The 18,908-nt window shown below is 38.1% G+C and overlaps 1 protein-coding gene across 8 annotated transcripts in view; it reads left to right on the forward strand.

Moving 5' to 3' along the window:
* The window catches only part of NEIL3 (nei like DNA glycosylase 3), a 383,724-nt gene that overhangs the window by 352,204 nt on the left and 12,612 nt on the right, over positions 1 to 18,908 (forward strand). For 7 of the 8 annotated variants that reach the window (XM_084999924.1, XM_021076035.2, XM_084999922.1 and 4 more), the window contains 4 exons: positions 7,727 to 7,861; positions 8,154 to 8,367; positions 10,850 to 10,924; positions 12,473 to 12,639. In XM_084999924.1, the coding sequence (XP_084856050.1) occupies positions 7,727 to 7,861; positions 8,154 to 8,367; positions 10,850 to 10,924; positions 12,473 to 12,639 (591 nt within the window). The remainder of the gene's footprint in view (positions 1 to 7,726; positions 7,862 to 8,153; positions 8,368 to 10,849; positions 10,925 to 12,472; positions 12,640 to 18,908) is intronic. The other variant, XM_084999926.1, reaches the window with a different exon arrangement.

Below are 18,908 nucleotides of genomic sequence, written 5' to 3' on the forward strand. Positions count from 1 at the left end.
ATGGGGAGCAGTGCAGCTTACTCCCTTTCAATTCCCTTCAGCCTTGACTACTGTTTGATGTCACAGCTCCAAGTCATTGGCAAATCAGCAGTTTGAATATAAACAGAGCAACCTAAAATCAATCAACTATAGTCTCTTTCACAATTTAACATAACCTATAGAAATGCTCTCCCAACCTAAGCTTCTTAGGAGGATGGATGACTATGGCAGAGAAATGGGATCCTTGTGTGAGGCTGCAGGTTAGGGACTGTGAGATAGAGATGTAGTCCTCATTTTTGACCTCTGTTTTCTACACTGGTCTGCACTTTCAGAAAGCTGATAGCTGGAAACATACTTAACGATCACTTACAATGTCCCCTCCATAGGCAGCTTTTCATAATTAAAATTGCCCATGGATTTCAGTGCATCTTATAGGCCAGGCTATGAATCTTCCTGGGATTCATTTGTTATGAAAGTGGAATACCAGCCTAGCCTTCTGGAAGAGGAACGTGGAAAACCCACGCTTCAGAAAGATACAAATTAGAGTGTGACTATTTCTGTTGCTGAAAGATGTATCAAGTGCTCAGAATAGTGCCAGAAACTAATAAAAGTGATTGGGTATACATTTATTTTAGGAGCACAGTTGTGATGTTATATGTGATTAATACCTATACTATTTCTGAACACTTTATAGAAGCTCTCCATCTGTAACACAAAAAAAATGATTTTTAATTTTTTGTTAAGCCTGTATCAAATACTCATTAGAGCAAACTGAGAAATAATGAACAAACAAGAATAAATTTATACCGTCATAATCCCACTACTGAATATAATGCCGGTTAACTGTATTGCCAGTCCTATGCGTGTATATGTATCTGTTAGTCTATTCACCCACCCTACAAGCTGCTATTTTCAATCAAAATGAATACAGCTTATGTACTGGACTATATGTGTATAAAAGATATAAATATCTTTTAAATGAATGTCTCTTACCAAAACACTTTTACCTTTCCAATTTGTGATTTATATGACTCTGATTATTGCAATTATCACACATACTCAGAGACTAGAAACTTGTCTGAAATATTTTGGAGGCTTTGCCCTTTGAGAGAAGCATTGATGTTATCACTGTTGTCATTTTGTGGTTTATTGGGGTTTGAGTGATAGGATCCTCTAAAGAGAAATGAAAGACATAATGTGACAATCCTTTTAGTTTGCTGAAAAGTCTTAAAGGAATCCATGACATGCTACTTATTTGTGAGTTTTACAGTTTAAACGTAGTTGTAATCTGTTGAATAATATGTTAGGAAAAGTTGGCATGTGATAAGGATTCTAAACTAAATTACATACTTTAGAGTAGTAAATAACCTGCTGTTTGTCTGTCCAACATGCTCACTTTTCTTTGGGAAACAGCATTTCTTTTAGAGACTCGTCATCTGGCTACCATCACCACAGAGTTCACAGAGTTCAAGTTGAATTTAACATAATCTCATACACAGTCGATTGGGTGAGTCTAGGTTCTTTTGTGAACCTTCTCATCTGGAGCTGAGAGCATTAGGCTGTGATGGAGGCTGGGGTGTGAGGCCTCAGGACTTCTAGGTGGCTATTGGCTTGTCAGGAAAGACAGTGTCAGGGGATGGAAAATCTGGCTTCCATCAGGCAGAGAGAGAATCCCTTATTCCCTCTGTTCCCAAGATCTTGCCGCATTCCTGCTTTTCTTGCAGTTTGATTCTTCAGCCTTTCCTAATAGTCCACAAGCTACCAAATAGCCCTTAATGCCTAAACCTTTTTGAGTTGGATCTCTGTCTCTTGCAATTTAAGAAGACTGACAAAGTAATCTATAGGTAGAAAAATACATATTTTTAGTTTTTGAGGTGGTATAACTTTTATTTTCTATTTCAGTTATGATAATGCTTTCATATGTAACTGGAGAAAATATGGAAATCTTTACCTCAATCATTTACTTTCCTTTCTGCACTTGGCAGAGCCTACAGGGTCACTAGTTCTACCACTTTCTTTTTCTTCTTTCTTTTCATGATATACATCATTTTATTGCAATTTTCCCTATATTTTAAAGTAATATATAAGCCAAATATAAAACATTTAGTTCCAAAAAGGCTAAAGGAAAAAGTAAATACCATATATAATTACTATCATTGAAAAAAAATACTTAAGTTTTTATAAATATCCTATATAAAATTCAGATTGTATACATACCATATGTCCATATAATTTACATTACATATGTGTGACTTACGATATTGCATGTTACAGTTTTTATGTAAATAGGAATTTTAATCTACATTTGTCTTTTTTTTTTTTTTTTTTTTTGCTTTTTTTAGGGGCTCACCCATGGCATATGGGAGTTACCAAACTAGGGGTGGAATCACAGCTACAGCTGCCAGCCACAGCCACACCATAGCTCATGGTAATGCCAGATCCTTAACCCACTGAGTGAGGCCAGGGATCGAACCTGCATTCTCATGAATCTTAGTCAGGTTCATTACTACTGAGCCACAACAGAAACTCCCTATATTTGTGTTTTTTACCAATTATATTGGTCAGTGACAAAATATACACATACCATACATTATTATTGTTATTAATGTGCACAGAATGTTCTGCTATATAGATGTATCATTTTTTTTTAGTCTAACTGCTGATTAACATTTTCTCTCATTATTCACTTTAATAAATAACTTGCAGTTAACATCATTTGAGCACATATCTTTTACCATTTTGATGTTTTCTTAGGATAAATTCCTAGATATGAATTTGCTAGTTCTTGGTTGCTGATGTTTTATTATATCCATTTTGAAGGCATATGGGAATCTATCATGAATGGAAAACAAAGCATCTGCAGCTGGCTGCACAGGAGGGAATGACCTGTTCATGGTCTGCCGCAGCTCTGACTGTGGAATATCGATCCCCACTCGTGCAAGGTTTTACAACTCGAGAAACATGTTAATACAACAAAATCCATGTGCAGCATTGTAATGCTTGTGGAAGGGGTGGAGAACCTTATAGCACATTCACCTGGCATGGTTTTCTCAACAAATAATTTCAATTTTTAAATTGATTTTAAATTATTTGCCTCATAGCTTTAACATCTGGGACATCTTTGGCTCTGGTTCTCTTGACTAATTTGGCTCTTGACACTGTTTTATTCTTTATCTTATTTTCTTATGTGTCATAATTTTGTGGAATCTCAGATAGCATGCTTCAAAGAACAATAGAGAACAAGTTATATAATATTTAAGTCCAGAATTAGTAATGCCTCTTCTATCAGGTCATTAGTGTGGGGGATTGAGTGAGTCTAGTAGGTGGTTGAGCTTGGTTGTGTTTTGCTGTATTGTAGTACCTTCAATGCCCCAGCAATTTCAAAACCTTTAGGTGCTCCTGTTACTGTATGCCTCAGTTGTGGCTTGGCTGGCTTCTCTGTTTTTCCTCCACTCTTAGCGTTCAGCAGGCCCGGCACATCCTTTTCCTAAGGGAATCCCTCCCCACTCCTCCCCCACCTTCCTTGATGGTGAACTGCTTTTGCCTGTTGCTCAGGGAGAGTTCGTGATGTGGGAAATGGAGATTCTTGTTTCTTCTGTACCAGCTTTAATCTTGGGCATACCCTGAGCACATGGGCCTCAGGGTTGCCGTTTTCTCAAGGCTGCTGCCCCTCTACTCCCTAAGGTAGCTGCACATCCTCAGGTGATGGGGTGGCCTCAGGTCAGAGAGAGTCTGCTTCCTCTCTCCCACCAGAACGGATACCTCCCTGTATCATGGCAGGATACCATGCCAGAATCCATTCCCCACCTCACCCCTAGAGGCAAATGGCCTTTGCTTCCACTCATCCTTACCAGTAGTGTACTTGGCCGGGGCCTGGAGGCAGAAGGTTTCTTGCCATCCCCAGTGGCAGCCTGCTTGTCCCTGTTACTTGGTGCAAGACTTCCACTGAGGGCAGGAAGTTTCCCATTGTTCCTTCAGGTACAGATAGCTTTTTGTTTGTCCCTCTCCCTCAGCTAGAGCAGCTTAATACTTTTTAAGACTTCTGCTTCATCTAAGAAGCATGTTCGAGAAGCAAGGAGACAGGGTTTCATACAGGCAGGTGCCATGCCACCAAGGGTGACTTTCAGGTTCCCTGCCATGACTCACATCTTACTTGTGTGCAACTAATTTGTGAGTGTGCCCATAGAAAAGAGCTTGCAACTGATGGGGTACTCTCCTTGTGTCTGGGACTCTGGGGGTTGTAAATTGTCCTACCAGCCACACTCCAGATTTAAAAGTTGATTACAAATATTAGCTGTTTTCTTATCCACTTTTACAATAGCTGTCTCTTTCACCCGTACTCTGCCATAGATGGAACAACTTATGAGTCTTTCTTACCAAGGAGGGGCATGTCACTCTTGAGAATTTATTTTACCCAGCTGCCTGTTACCTCATGTCTCTGATGGGCTCAAGAAAATTTAGAATTTTGTAAATATTGTCACTTTTCTCTTCTTGTTAGCATAGGATATATTTTCACTTATACATCCTAAATAGAAGCAGAGCTCCCTTCCTTTTCAACATAGTGAAGACCACATCTTTTTTTTTTTTTTTTTTGTCTTTTTGCTATTTCTTGGGCCCTTCCCATGGCATATGGAGGCTCCCAGGCTAGGGGTCGAATCGGAGCTGTAGCCACCGGCCTACGCCAGAGCCACAGCAACGCGGGATCCGAGCCGCGCCTGCAACCTACACCACAGCTCACGGCAACGCCGGATCCTTAACCCACTGAGCAAGGCCAGGGACTGAACCCGCAACCTCATGGTTCCTAGTCGGATTCGTTAACCACTGCGCCACGACGGAACTCCAGACCACATCTTTTTATACTCTTTCTCTGAATTACCAGCATGAGTTTTACAATCTTTATATTCAACTATTTTAATGCTATTATGCTTTGACCACTTGATCATTTTCAAAAGCAGCTGCCTTATTTGCAGTGTGTAGTTGTCATTAATCTGAACCTGTGACAGTACCATTGTTGATGCTATTTATGTTTGCTGAAAGATAGTCAGATTGTTCTATAGTGATAGCCAGGAAGAAGGTGGCTGATGGCTAAAAAAAAAAAAAAAATAGTATCAAGTCATATTTATTGTTTTCTTTTAGGCAGTTATTTCAAACTAGAGGAATTTTCATGTTTTAGTTTGGACATAATTCTTCTATTAGAACTTTGGTTTCAGTTTAAAGGCCGGCTCAAACAAGTTCAGTAAGTTTTATGAGACTGAGTGTTTTGTGATACATGGAGATAATGCAGTCAGGCTTCAGGTAGAGATGGAAGCAAAGACTAGATGCTATGAGGACTTTGCATTTCTTGATTCTGTTCCACACTGAAATGCGCTCTAGGCTGCCTCCGCAGACAGGCTTGCCCTGGTTTTTCTGGAGCCTGTGTCAGGCAGCACTCCCATTGACAGCTCCCATGAAAGATCCCCATCCTAACAAGAAACTCATCTCTCTCTGTCCCAGATAAATTCATTTAGAGAACCCTGATGAATCCAGCTTGACTCAGGTGTCCATTCCTGAATCAGCTGTGTCAAAGGCATGGGATCTGAGGAGGGATAGAGATCACTGAAGGCTGGGCCTAATGCCCACTGTTGGCAGGCAGGGTCATATTATACAGGGTGAATGATCTCCCTCAACCAGTTAGATTGGGGGAGGGGGAGCTTGGGAGGATCAAGAGATAGAAATAAGGATCTAATAAAGTTGTTCTAGGAGTTCCTGTTGTGGTGTAGCGGAGATGAATCTGACCAGTATCCATGAGGATGTGGGTTCGATCCCTGGCCTCACTCAGTTGGTGGGAAATCCAGCATTGCCGTAAGCTGTGGTGTAGGTCGCAGATGTGGCTCGGATCCCATGTTGCTGTGGTTGTGGCATAGGCTGACAACTGTAGCTCCAATTTGACCCCTAGCCGGGGAACTTCCATGTGATTTTAGGGTGTGGCCCTAAAAAGAAAAAAAAAAAAAGTTGTCCTAGACTTGGTTGATAATAATGAGGAATCGTCTTCTTTTTTTTTTTTAAGAGCCACACCTGCAACATATGGCAGTTCCCAGGCTAGGGGTTGAATTGGAGCTATAGCCTACACCACAGCCACAGCAATGCCGGATCCTTAACCCACTGAGCCGGATCCTTATCCCACATCCTCATGGATACTAGTTGGGTTCATCACTGCTGAGCCACAATGGGAACTCCATAATGAGGAATCTTGAAAAGCAAATCTAACTCTTGAATGTAAATGCAAATAGGCATCTGTCTTAATCTAAAATAAAAGGTACTTAATGATAAACACACATTTTTTTTTTGTTTATTGGGGCCCAGTTACAACATTTTGCTGTTTCATAAAAATAATAAAAAGAAAATGTAATTACTATAAAATAGTATAAATCTATACTAAATAGATTTATAAGACCAAAAAAGGCATGCTTATTTGATTCGTAGTTCTTACTGGGGCTACTCCTGCATTTGAATTGGGTCTTAACCTTTGAGATTTTATATGTGGATGCAGTTTCATTATAGAAAGTGATTTAGAATATACTTTATGAGCCATGCAGCTGAAAAGATTTTAGGTATGATGGCTTTTGGGCATGACAGTTGTACACCTTTCACTGGGGTTGAACCTCCATAAGCTAAATTATGAAGTACTTACAGGCACACATTTTTCCTGTCAAGAACTATGGGGCATGTAAAATGTTTTTATGATTGATAGTAGGGCACACAGAGTTTAAAACCCACATTTTAAAAGTTAGACTGGTTAACGTTGTACCATACTATAACATGGTGCTTTGGAATTAGAAGCACAGAGCAGCAACATTTGCTGCCAAAAGAGCCGTATTTATTAACTCAACAAAGCTATAAGGAGAAAGATTTGAAAGGCAGAACACAATATTTCATCTTGAGAATCATTTCTGATCTTCATCATCAGAGGTCTCATAAAACCACTTTCTTTTTCTTTTTTTCTTTTTTTTTTTTTTTAACCGGACATGCTAATCAATCCTGTAAAACCTGAAAGGCTATGAATTTTTCATCACTGCATTGTGGCTTTCAAGTTAACCGTAAATATTTATAAATCCCCTCTTCCCAATATGTATAAAAGCAGAAGAAAACTGAAAGAATTGAAGACAATAGTATTTGACTTGTTCTCTTTTCTTTTGATTTGAAAGATTTTACAAAAAAATGGTTTCATTGTGTTATCCCAAAGCAGGGGGGTAGAAAAGAGTCAGTGTCTTAAACTGTAGATCTCATTTTGGAAGAAGTAAACATTTCCAATCCTCTGTGGCTAAAAACTAGGAACGTGAATGTTGGTGGCTTTGTAAAATTCATAAGTACACCAACTATAGGCAATTTAAATGTAGCCTTATCTCACCTCAAGCCTTTGAATCTGAGAAAAAGCTGAGAGACAGTAGGCTGCTCCGTGAATAAAAGATACTTCATCTGACAAGACAAGAGTACAGGGATGTGTTTTCTTGGGCTTATTGTCACGGCCTTATTATTTCTCTAGGAATTTATTTTATTTGTAAGTTGAAAAATTGATTTCCACGTCTAGTTTTATTAGGCTACAAAGCCATTAACAGAAAAATATATATTAGCTACTACCATTTTGTGCCCTTTAAACCCATCTGTTTTGACCAATATTTATTTGCATATATTCCAAAAAGTGAAGGAACAAAAATAGGATGCATGATATACCTTCTGCCATTCAAAAATGGGTTTTCTTTTGTTCCAGGATTCATTTTGGAATGAAAGGCTCTCTTGCGATTAATCCACTTGAGTCTAAAAGTAAAAATGGAGTTTCTCCTGTTTTTGAAGTGCAGCTCACCAAAGATCTTATTTGTTTCTTTGACTCATCAGTAGAAATCAGGTAAAAAGTAAAATTAAAAAGGGCTCTAGCTGCAAAACTGCATAGTTGGTTCTCAGTTTGCTTTGGGATGTCACAGGTGGAAATAAATAAAAATTTTAAAAAGTGGTTTATATATTGATAAAATCTTATTTTAAAAGAGTTTTCAAGTAGCATGTGTTGGGGTCTTCATCGTTTGGCTCTATAGCTCCTTGGCTGATTAACGTAAAGTGTTTATATCAAAGTTCGTTTTAAATGACGCTTTGTGAATTGTAACCAGGCATATGATTAATCTGTTTTCTCTTCCTTTCTACAGAAACACAGCAGAAAGCCAACAGAGAATAAGGATGATGGAAGAATTAGATGTATGTTCACCTAAATTTAATTTCTCAAGAGCAGAACGTGAAGTTAAAAAGCAGGGAGGACGAATGCTCTGTGATGTGTTAATGGATCAGAAAGTGTTGCCGGGGGTGGGGAACATCATCAAAAATGAAGCTCTCTTTGATAGTGGACTCCACCCGGCTGTTAAAGTAGGTTTTAAGTGTTTTTTAATACTCAATTTGTATATTTGTAAATAGTGTGAAGGAATCAACGTGGAATACTTAAATCTGAGTGGCAGTAACACATCCTCCCCAAACAGATTTCAGAGGTCTTTGCTCATGTCAACTTCTCCACAAGGCCAACTGTGACCACTGTGTTTAAGATTGCTCTGTGCCTCTCTGCTATCCACTCCCTCCCCCTAGTCTTCCATAACTTGCTTTGCTTTTATTTTCTCCACACTATTGATCACTTTATATATAGCCAAGTATTTTACTTGTGATATATGTTATTTAAAATTTGTCTTGGGAGCTCCCATTGTGGCTTAGTGGGTTACAAACACAACTAGTATCCATGAGGATGTTGGTTCCATCACTGGCCTTGCTTAGTGGGTTGAGAATCCGGTGTTGCCTTGAGCTGCAGTGCAGGATGCAGTCATAGCTCAGATGATCTGGCATTGCTGTGGCTACAACTTGACCCCCTAGCCTAGGAACTTCCATATGCCACACACATGGCCCTAAAACGACAAAACAAACAAACAAACAAAACCATGTCTTCTGCTAGAATGCAGTCTAAAAGAGAGAAAAGTGTCTGTTTTGTTCATTGATATTTCCGAACATCTAGAATACAGTGTCTGGCATTAAATATTTGTTGAATGTATGAGTGAACTAGGCTCACAACTTTCTGTATCTTGCATATTAAAATCGTACTCTATACACACTCATATATTCCTGTTTATAGCTATGTGTGACATAAAAAAATTCTGTTTTGTTGGAATGGTAAGAATAGAAGTCAGGTAGGAGGGACTAAGGAATAAGTGATCAATGAGGAAATAGAAGCAAATTTAGAGTGATTGTTAAAATAGCTTAGATTTGAGTGAAGGGAAAATATTAGATGCTAGAGGTGGGTGTCATGATAAGAACTGGTTTTGGGTTTTTTTTTTCTTGTTCTTCAACTGGAGAGATGTGAGCTTATTTATATGTTGGGGGAAAAAGTGGCAGAATGAGAGAGTTAAAGTTGTTTAAAAAAAAAAAAGAAAAAAAGGAGAATGGTGATTAATAGGACCAAGTTGTAAGATGGTCAGAAAGGTTAGAACTCAAACCCAGGTAGTATATGTATTTTAGTTTCTACAGGGGTGGGGGTGGCGGGGCAGGGAGAGGCTACGTTAGGGCTTTTATCTAGACCCAAATAGTCTCTATTAACTGTCATTTTTTACATGACTCCAAAGATATTTATTTTGTGTAATTACTTTCCAGATAGTTTGTGTAAAATCCAAATCAGTAGGAAATATGTTTTAAAAGAAAGCAGTGAATAATTGTTCTAGTTTGTTTTTTAACACCTGGAACAAGCTGGTCGAATTTCTATAAAATGGGAATAATGAAACAATTTTAACAAGAATGAGCTTATGAACTTTTAAAAATCACCTAGATCTCTGTGAAAAAAATGTCTTTGGAAAAAGAACCTAGATCATTGTTACCTAAAGCATTGTTAATATCTTTGATAAACCGATGATTTACTTGTCATCAGTACATTCAGCCAGCCATTTATCTAGTAAAAGATCATTTGCCCATAATGCCTGGAGGTTTAAAAATTAATGATATTTTTGAAGTTTAGCTATTAGTCCCCTAAAAGCCCATGCACAATTAGTGAAAAAGTGCAGTTTTAGCATTTTAAGATCTGACTGAATATAGTATATTAGATATGATAAGAAATAAATGAATTTTAGAAGTACCTATATTTTAAACCTTAAATAAATGAAAAAAATAGGTCATACTTTTAGAATTACTGTGTTGACTACATGGTTTTAGATTTTGTGATCACTGATAAACTTATTTTTGCTGTATATGAATATATGTATGTATTCATATACACACAACAAAGGTGAGTCACCGGACAGAATTTCTTCCTGAATTACCATTGAAACATGTGCCAAATGATAATTCTGCAAGGGTAACCCTGAGATTTATGCTAAGCTGTGTCAGAAAAAAATTCTTCAATCAGGTCTCTTTCTGAGTTCTTCCATGTGTTAACAAGTACTTTAATATTAATGCACGTATATAAATTCATATCTTTTTAAAGCGTGATAGTGACCTTGATGGTCATCTACTCTTGAGCCTATTTCCTCCCCCTCTTCTTTCTGTTTTTTTTTCTTTTTTCTTTCTTTCTCTTTTTTTTTTTTTTCTGCAAGACTTTTCAGGGTGGTTGGTTGACCATGCTGGGACTTTGAAGATGTTGGGTACAGAATGGATATTCCATAAATACTTTAATTTAGAATTAAAGTGTATAAATAACAATGGTATTTTGAATCCATAGTACTGTTACTTAAAAATACTTTTAATGGCACTAAGTAGGTATATGGGTTCTAGAAGAGATGCATATATTTCAAATCTATTTTCAAGTCTCTTAGAACTGGCAAATGGTATTATTTTTCTACAGTAATGAATAAGTTGTCCTGAGTCATTTTTCTATTTTAAGGTTTGTCAGTTAACAGATGAACAGACCCATCACCTTGTGAAAATGATACATGATTTCAGCATTCTTTTCTACAGGGTAAGAGCAAAATTTTTTCAACTATGTAAAATGTCAATTTAACTTTGATCACACCAAAACCATTAAGGCTCTATATAGCCATCTAGTGGTAAGAGCAGAGAGGTACAGTAGGAGAGTGTGATATGGGCATAATTAACACCTTGAAATTTTAGGTCGTAGGTCAGTCCAAACTTTTCTTAGTATAATTATTTAAATTATCTTTATACTAAGTTGGGGAACAGCTTTGTTAGCAGTTTCTAGGCCCTTGTTCTATTTTCGGACATATAAGAGTAAAATATAGGTAGCCTAGAGAGAGACTCAATAATTTGGAATAAATAGAGATTTCAGTTCAATCGGATTTGGTCACTTGCCAACTGTGTGGTTAATGTTGAGATAATTTAGCTTTAGTTGCTTTATCTGTAAAATGAGGTAATAATATTTCTCTGTCTACCACAGCGATTTTTGAGCATAAGTCCTCACTAAACTGGAAATTTTAAAAGTTGTGTGTATGCATATATATATATATATATGTTTTACCTGTAAACAAGGCATCATAAATGTCGTTTTACTCTACAGTTCATCTATGGATTCAAAGTGTTTATTTTACTGTTGTCAGAAAGTCAGGTATTATAGGATTCTTCATTAATAGGCCTAGAGTGTTATAATGGGACTCTTGCTTTACATACGTGCCTACCTATGACTATTTTAATATTATTTATGCTCAATTATTATTCCAGGGAAAGATGATTACAGACAGCTACCCATCTTCTGCCCAGATTAAGATGGGCATTTCAATACTTTGCTTAAATTAATACAAGTTATGTATTTTTCAGCTTATGTATGGTGAGCCTCATTTCTGGACTTTTAAATGTTCACACTTCTGATGTAAATCCCAGAGATTCTCTTTGTAGGAGCTTTAAATGTATGTGAGTCGAATAAAACTGTGATAGAGAATATCACCGTCTTTTGAAATAGAACTTATGCTAAAACAGAATATGTTCTCTCCTAGGATGGCATTTGGATTTTTCTTTTTCAGTGATTCTGTAAGATTAAAAACGAAAAACTGTCCCTTTTCAGGTCAACAAAGAAGATGATCTTGTTAAATTTTTCTCCCTAGAAATAAATTTTTTGGCTGTTGAAACAAAGTGAGCAGCTTCGGTGGTTCTGAAAATAATCAGATTTAAAGCTAATCTGGTCTTTTTCTTATAACCACATAATTATGTTTAATTATAAAAACCTTAAAAGCATGAAAGGCACTTTAAATTATAGGACTTTTATATCCCATTTAGATAAGAGGGTAAAGCCAAGCAAAGAACAATGTTGAATACTAATAAGTTATAAAATAATGACTTAATTATTTCACACAAATCTTACTTGACAAATATTGCTGAATCTTGTCAATACCTTTTTCTTAGATGGAAGAAAAGATTATGAGGACATATGTACAAACATATGTAAATTTTTAACAAATTATTTTCAGAAATAACTTTCAAGAATGTTTCTTTGGCTCCTTAGCAACCCCGTTTTGTAGATAACATTATAATGTTTGGGTTTTTTTTTTTTTTTTAGTGCTGTAAAGCAGGATCTGCTGTCTCTAAACACTATAAGGTTTACAAGCGTCCTAATTGTGGTCAGTGCTTCTGCAAAATAACTGTGTGTCGCTTAGGGGAGAATAACAGAATGACATATTTCTGTCCTCACTGTCAGAAAGAAAACCCTCAACATGTTGACATATGGTAAGAAATCTAATTTAAAGTATACCGTTTGCCCCAATTCTCTAACCAAAAGGCTATTAATAAGAAAACATAACAGAATAACTATCAAGCTATTAAGAACAGAACATAACTCACGAGTATTTAAACCCCTGGAAGAAAGTAGTAAATAACATCATCCAAAACCCAGAATGAGCTGAAGATGATTTCTGGACCTCTTCTGAATTCAATAGAAAAATCTCTAGCTTGGTTGTTAATATCCAGGCTGTGGCCTTAATCTCATCCTGGTAAAGTGATTACCAGGAGGTGTAGTTTTGTCAATAATTGGAAAAATTCAGCTGTCTTCAAAAGCTCTTGTGTCATTTAGAAGAAATATGAATCATAACCAAGCTCTCTTTACAGAATTGCTGTTTTGTTGGTGAAACAGCTGACTACTTATTAAACACAAATGTGGTAACTGAGCCAGTGTCTGAATAAGTCTGTTCCCATGATACATTCCAAAACTGGGGAAGTAATCATGGGATGGGTTCAGGGACCCACTGAACCTGTTGTGAGATGAACTTGACCTAAAACCCCATTCACTGATCACTGACTCCACCTGACTTGTGAAGTACAGGGACATTTTGGGTCTTTTGGAATTACCATCAGACAGAATGAGTGTCCAGTAGTCCTTAAAAGTTTTGATGATTTCCTTTTCCCCAGTGTACACTTATCCTGATAAGAGGTCAAGGGTCCCTTTGGAGAAGGCCGGGCCAAGTGTTAGCAATATAAAGGAGCTGCATAGCAGTATATGGGATTATAAGCCAAAATAACCAACATAGACATGAAACATTTTAAAGGCTATGAGAGTTTGGGGATGTTAGAGGTTTATACGTACATAGAATCCTTGGAATATCTCATAGAAAGAGTATAATTTGAAGTTTCATTTAAAAATATAGCTGGAATTTTGAATAAATAAATGAGCAAATAAACATTATTTAATGGGAAAGAAGGAACATGACAAAAAGCGTTTAAGTCATAACACTGGCCAAGTCAAATGAGGTCTCCAAGTTGTTAAATAGTAAAAGGTAGTTTTATAGGTAGATGGGATCAACCTAGTCATCAACCTAGTTTGGGGAATCGTTAATTCTTTCCCAAATCAATAGATTACGGACTTTTAAATGATTCTAGCATAGTTAGAATTGAAAGTGAAGAGGCTTAAAGAACATGCAAAGCTTGTTCAGTGTAATGCATGAGAGATAGTTACCAGGTCTGAGGTCAAGACTCTGGAAATGGAGGAAAAAATAGGTACTTCATTTTTTTTTTTTCTTTCCTTTTTAGCTGCACATGTGGCATATGCAAGTTCCAAGGCTAGGGGTTGAGTAAGAATTTCGGCTGAGGCCCATGCCACAACGCTGGATCTGAGCCACAGGTGTGACCTATACTGCAGCTTGCAGCAATGCTGGATCCTAATCCACTGATTGAGGCCAAGGATCAAGTCCGCATCCTCACAGACACTATGCTGTGTTCTTAACCTGCTGAGCCACAATGAGAGCTCCTGTTACTTTAATTTAAAATGTTAAATGTCAGCAGGAATTATGACAGTTTTTTTTTTTTTTTTTTTTTGTCTTTTTTTTTTTTGCTATTTCTTGGGCCGCTCCCACGGCCTTTGGAGGTTCCCAGGCTAGGGGTCTAATCGGAGCTGTAGTCTCCGGCCTACGCCAGAGCCACAGCAACGCGGGATCCGAGCCGCGTCTGCAACCTACACCACAGCTCACGGCAACGCCGGATCGTTAACCCACTGAGCAAGGCCAGGGAACAAACCCGCAACCTCATGGTTCCCAGTCGGACTCGTTAACCACTGCACCACGACGGGAACTCCAAGGAATTATGACAGTTTTGATATGTAGAGTAATGCATAAAGTTGCAGGCCCAAATAATAGAAATTTTCACTTTATGGGTCTGGGAAACATGGGTAGAATGGAAGAATTAAGTTGAGGATTTGTGAAGTATCTGGAAAACATGTCATACGGGCCACGTTCAGGGTGGGAGATAATGGCTTGAGGGTTATCATCACCATAGTGGTCTTAGTGGAAGTATTAAAACAGCATCAGTCCCCTGAAAAAGCATAAAGAAAAAGAACCAGTCTGAGCTTCAGAGAACACCTGTAACTGCAAAGGAGGAGGAAGAGAATAAGAGCGAAACCAAAATGATGTGGTCAGAAATAGGAGGACAAACGGAAGTGAGTACTTGGCTGTGTGGAAGCCTGGGAGGAAGGAGGTGCCACCTTGTCTGTGCAGAGCTTGGGGCAGCCTGAGGGATGGAGGGAATGTCCAAATACCTGTCACATCATAAGTATATCTGCAGCTGTGTTTTTCCCTCCTTATTTCTGTGTTTCATTTTCTTCATCACACCTCTCGTTCTCAATTACTTTTCTCTAAACCACACCATATCCCCCTTTTTCTCAGTTTCCTCACATGAGTTTACATGTCACAGAGATCTGAAATATGTTTAGATAATAGGTTATATTACACAGATCTATGGGTTTTTTTTTAATTTCTTGATGAATTTTATTACATTTATAGTTGTACAATGATCATCACAACCCAATTTTATAGCATTTCCATCCCAAACCCTCAGTGCATCCTTCTACCCTCGCAACCTGTCTCATTTGGAAAACTTAACTTTTTCAAAGTCTGTAAGTCAGTATCTGTTCTGCAAAGAAGTTCATGTGTCCTTTTTTTAGATTCCACATGTAAGTGATAGCATGTGATGGTGTCTCACTGTCTGACTGACTTCACTTAGCATGATAATTTCTAGGCCCAGCCATGTTGCTGCAAATGCCATTATTTCTTTCCTTTTTTAATTCCATTGTGTATATGTACCATATCGTTTTTTTTTTTTTTTTTTTTTTTTGTCTTTTGTCTTTTTAGTGTCGCTCCCGTGGTATATGGAGTTTCCCATGCTAGGGTCCAGTTGGAGCTGTTGCTGCTGGCCTAAGCCAGAGCCACAGCAATGCACGATCCGAGCCATGTCTGTGACCTACACCACAGCTCATGGCAACACTGGATCCTTGACCCACTGAGCAAGGCCAGGGATCAAACCCTCAACCTCATGGTTCCTAGTCAGATTCATTTCCACTGCACCACAATGGGAACTCCTGTACCAGCTTCTTTATCCACTCCTCTGTTGATGGGCATTTAAGTTGTTTCCATGTCTTGGCTGTTGTATATAGTGCTGCACTGAACATTGGAGTACATGTATCTTTTTGAGTCATGGTTTTCTCTAGATAGATGCCCAGGAGTGGAATTGCTGGATCAAATGGTAATTCTATTTTTAGTTTTCTGAGGAATCTCCATACTGTTTATCACAGGGGTTGCACCAATTTACATTCCCACCAACAATGTGATGGGGTGCCCTTTTCTCCACACCCTCTCCAGCATTTAATGTTTGTAGATTTTTTGATGATGGCCGATCTGGCCGGTGTAAGGTGGTACCTCGTATGGGTTTCTTATTTTTAATATTATAGGTGTACATTTCTTTGACCAAAAGTGCATAACAGTATTTATCAGGTAGAAGACATTCAATGTATATTTGTCTACTGGATAAATGATTAATGTTCCATATGTATTTGTCTTCTATGAATTGATAGCTTTTGAAATTTTAAAAGTTATTATTCTTTCAGGTTATCAAAATTTTTTTATTAATGTGTAGTTGATTTACAATGTTTTTTCAATGTTTGTTGTACAGCAAAGTGACCCAATCATACACAGTTCCCTGTGCTGTTCAGTAGGGCCCTGTTGCCCATCCATTCCAAATATAAGAGTTTGCATCCAAAAAAATCCCTGAACTTCCCGTCCATCCCACTCCCTCCCTCCCCCCCACCCCCCGAAACCACAAGTCTGTTCTCCTTGGCTGTGATCTGTTTCTGTTTTGTAGCTAGAAATCTGTGCCACATTTTAGATTCCACAAATAAGTGATATCAGATGGTGTTTGTCTTTTTCTTTCTGGCTTCACTAAGTATGAGAATCTCTAGTTCCACCCATGTTGCTGCAAGTAACATTAGTTTATCTTTTTTATGGCTGAGTAGTTTTCCATTGTATATATGTACCACATCTTCTTAATCCATTCATTTGTTGATGGGCATTTAGGTTGTTTCCATGTCTTGGCTATTGTGAAGAGTCCTGTGATGAACATGGGGGCGCATGTTCAATGAAAGTTTTGTCCAGATATATGCCCAGGAGTGGGATTATCAAATAAATACATTTATCATGTAAATAAAATCATTGTCTGTTCCAAAGGCTTTTTTGAAACTAGGATTCAAAGCTTCAGGTGTTTCCTGAGAGAGACTTGCGGGTTACCTAGGAGTCAGGGAGGCCATGCTACACTGTCAACGTCCTGGGCCCTGCGGTCCCCCCTCCCTCCTTGCCTAGTTCTGTTTTATATATCGGCATCCAGCTTAAGACTCATTGCAGAATAAGTGTATACATAATAAAACATCACTTTGTTGTACAGCAGAAATGATCACAACCTTGTAAGTCAACTATACTTCAATAAAACTAAAACATGAAAAACAATTTGCATAGTCCCTTAGGACTCAAATAAATTTGCTATAATAGAAAAAAATAAAACATTTAAAAATCAGTAAGATTTGCTCCACTCTTAGAGATTTCTGTAATTAAATATATTCCATTCATTTTTTTTTCTGTATTGAACACTTTTTATGTTGACTACATTTTTTTCATTAATTTAAAGTCATTTCAAATTAAAATATGAAAAACCCAATAATGTCTAAATTCTTGTGTTCCTTCAGTTGCTAAAGGTTTGTCTCACTCCTTCCTGAAGTCCTCCCCAGATTTTCCAGTTTTTATTGATCACACCACACTTTGAATACCTATACCATTTATTGTTGGCTCTTCTTTTTATACCATCTCATGTGATTTATGTGAGTATTGTTTCCTTGAGGGGAAACTGTTTGCTTTGTTCTTTGTCTTCACGAGAGTCTTTATCTTATTTTTCATGGTGTCATTTTCTTGCTATTTACTTCATTAGGGTCTACTGTACATCAGGTCCTGGGAATACAAAGGCAAAATAGAGTACAGTTGCTCAAAGTGGGTATAATGTGGGGAATAAGGAGATCCTAGGAACCTCATAATGGACATGCTACAAAGGGGCACATTTGTGCTAATGGCAGTGGAGGTATCGTATGGAGGAGGAAACCTCGAGTTTCTCTGAGGAAGTGACATTTGAGTTTGGTGTGGAAGGAAATAGGACCTCAGCAAAGATAAGAGGCAGGAAAGGGATTTCCTGGAAGGGAAAAGAGCCCCTGACAAGGTGTGTGGGAAAACACCATGTGCCTTTGGAGAGATGCACAAGAGAGAAGATATTCTCTTCCTCTAAGAAGACCTGTTCAGGTCTTTGGAAACCATCTAGTTTGGAAATGTGCTGAGAGCTGGTTGCTAGTTAATGAGAATCCAGTGTTGTTTGCAGACCAATTCTTAAGCAGACCTGACCTGGCAGAGATTTTTCTGGGAGATGGACTATGACAGGGATCTTGGGAGAAATGAAAAAAAAATCTGTGCTGGGTTAATCTGGACAGGATAGCCCTATTTGGGGAAGAGAGTTTGATTACATGGTTGTCATGTTTAAAAACATAATTTAAAAAGGACTCTTTTGATTACAATGAAAAAAACCCAGTGCAAATTATATTAAAATGGGAATTTGTGGGTCATGTAGCCAAAATGAATATTGGGGTAATTCTCAAAATTAATGAAAAAGCTATAAAAACCCCTGTCTTGGGGATTGGAACTCATGAAGGTGACCTTGCCTGGGCTCTCCACAGATGGAACAAGTAGAAAGAATAAAGTCAGGTCTCAGCTGCTTCTTGCTTAAGCTTCTCATTTCAAGTCTCACAATAGTAGATTCACGGTGGTTTCAGAAGAAGAAACATTCTGGAGGGCTTCCTGGAAACATGGGTACTCTATGACCAAGGGATTTTAGCAGTTGATTCTGTGGAAGTATAATTTGTAAAACTTACTGGACCTCACCCCCAGAGTTTCTGGTCCAAAGGTCTGAGGGAGGCCTGAGACTCTGCATGACTAACAAGTTCCCATGTTGTGTTGGTGCTGTGGGTGGAGAACCTAACTCTGAGAACCCCAGCCATTGCTCAACACCACCCCCCACCCCGCCGCTGTCTCTCACTTGCCACCTCCACCAGGCTGTGACAGGTCAGTGGTGGGTGGTGCAGGTGTCGAATGGACTTGCAGCCCAGCTCATAACATCCCCTAAGCAAGGAGGTGTAAGACAGTCCACTT

This window comes from Sus scrofa, chromosome 15, assembly GCF_054392235.1.
Source record: "Sus scrofa isolate SSC_HxYL_T2T_F1_AM1 chromosome 15, Sscrofa_HxYL_maternal_Yorkshire_Landrace_v2.0, whole genome shotgun sequence".
Lineage (NCBI taxonomy): Eukaryota > Metazoa > Chordata > Mammalia > Artiodactyla > Suidae > Sus > Sus scrofa.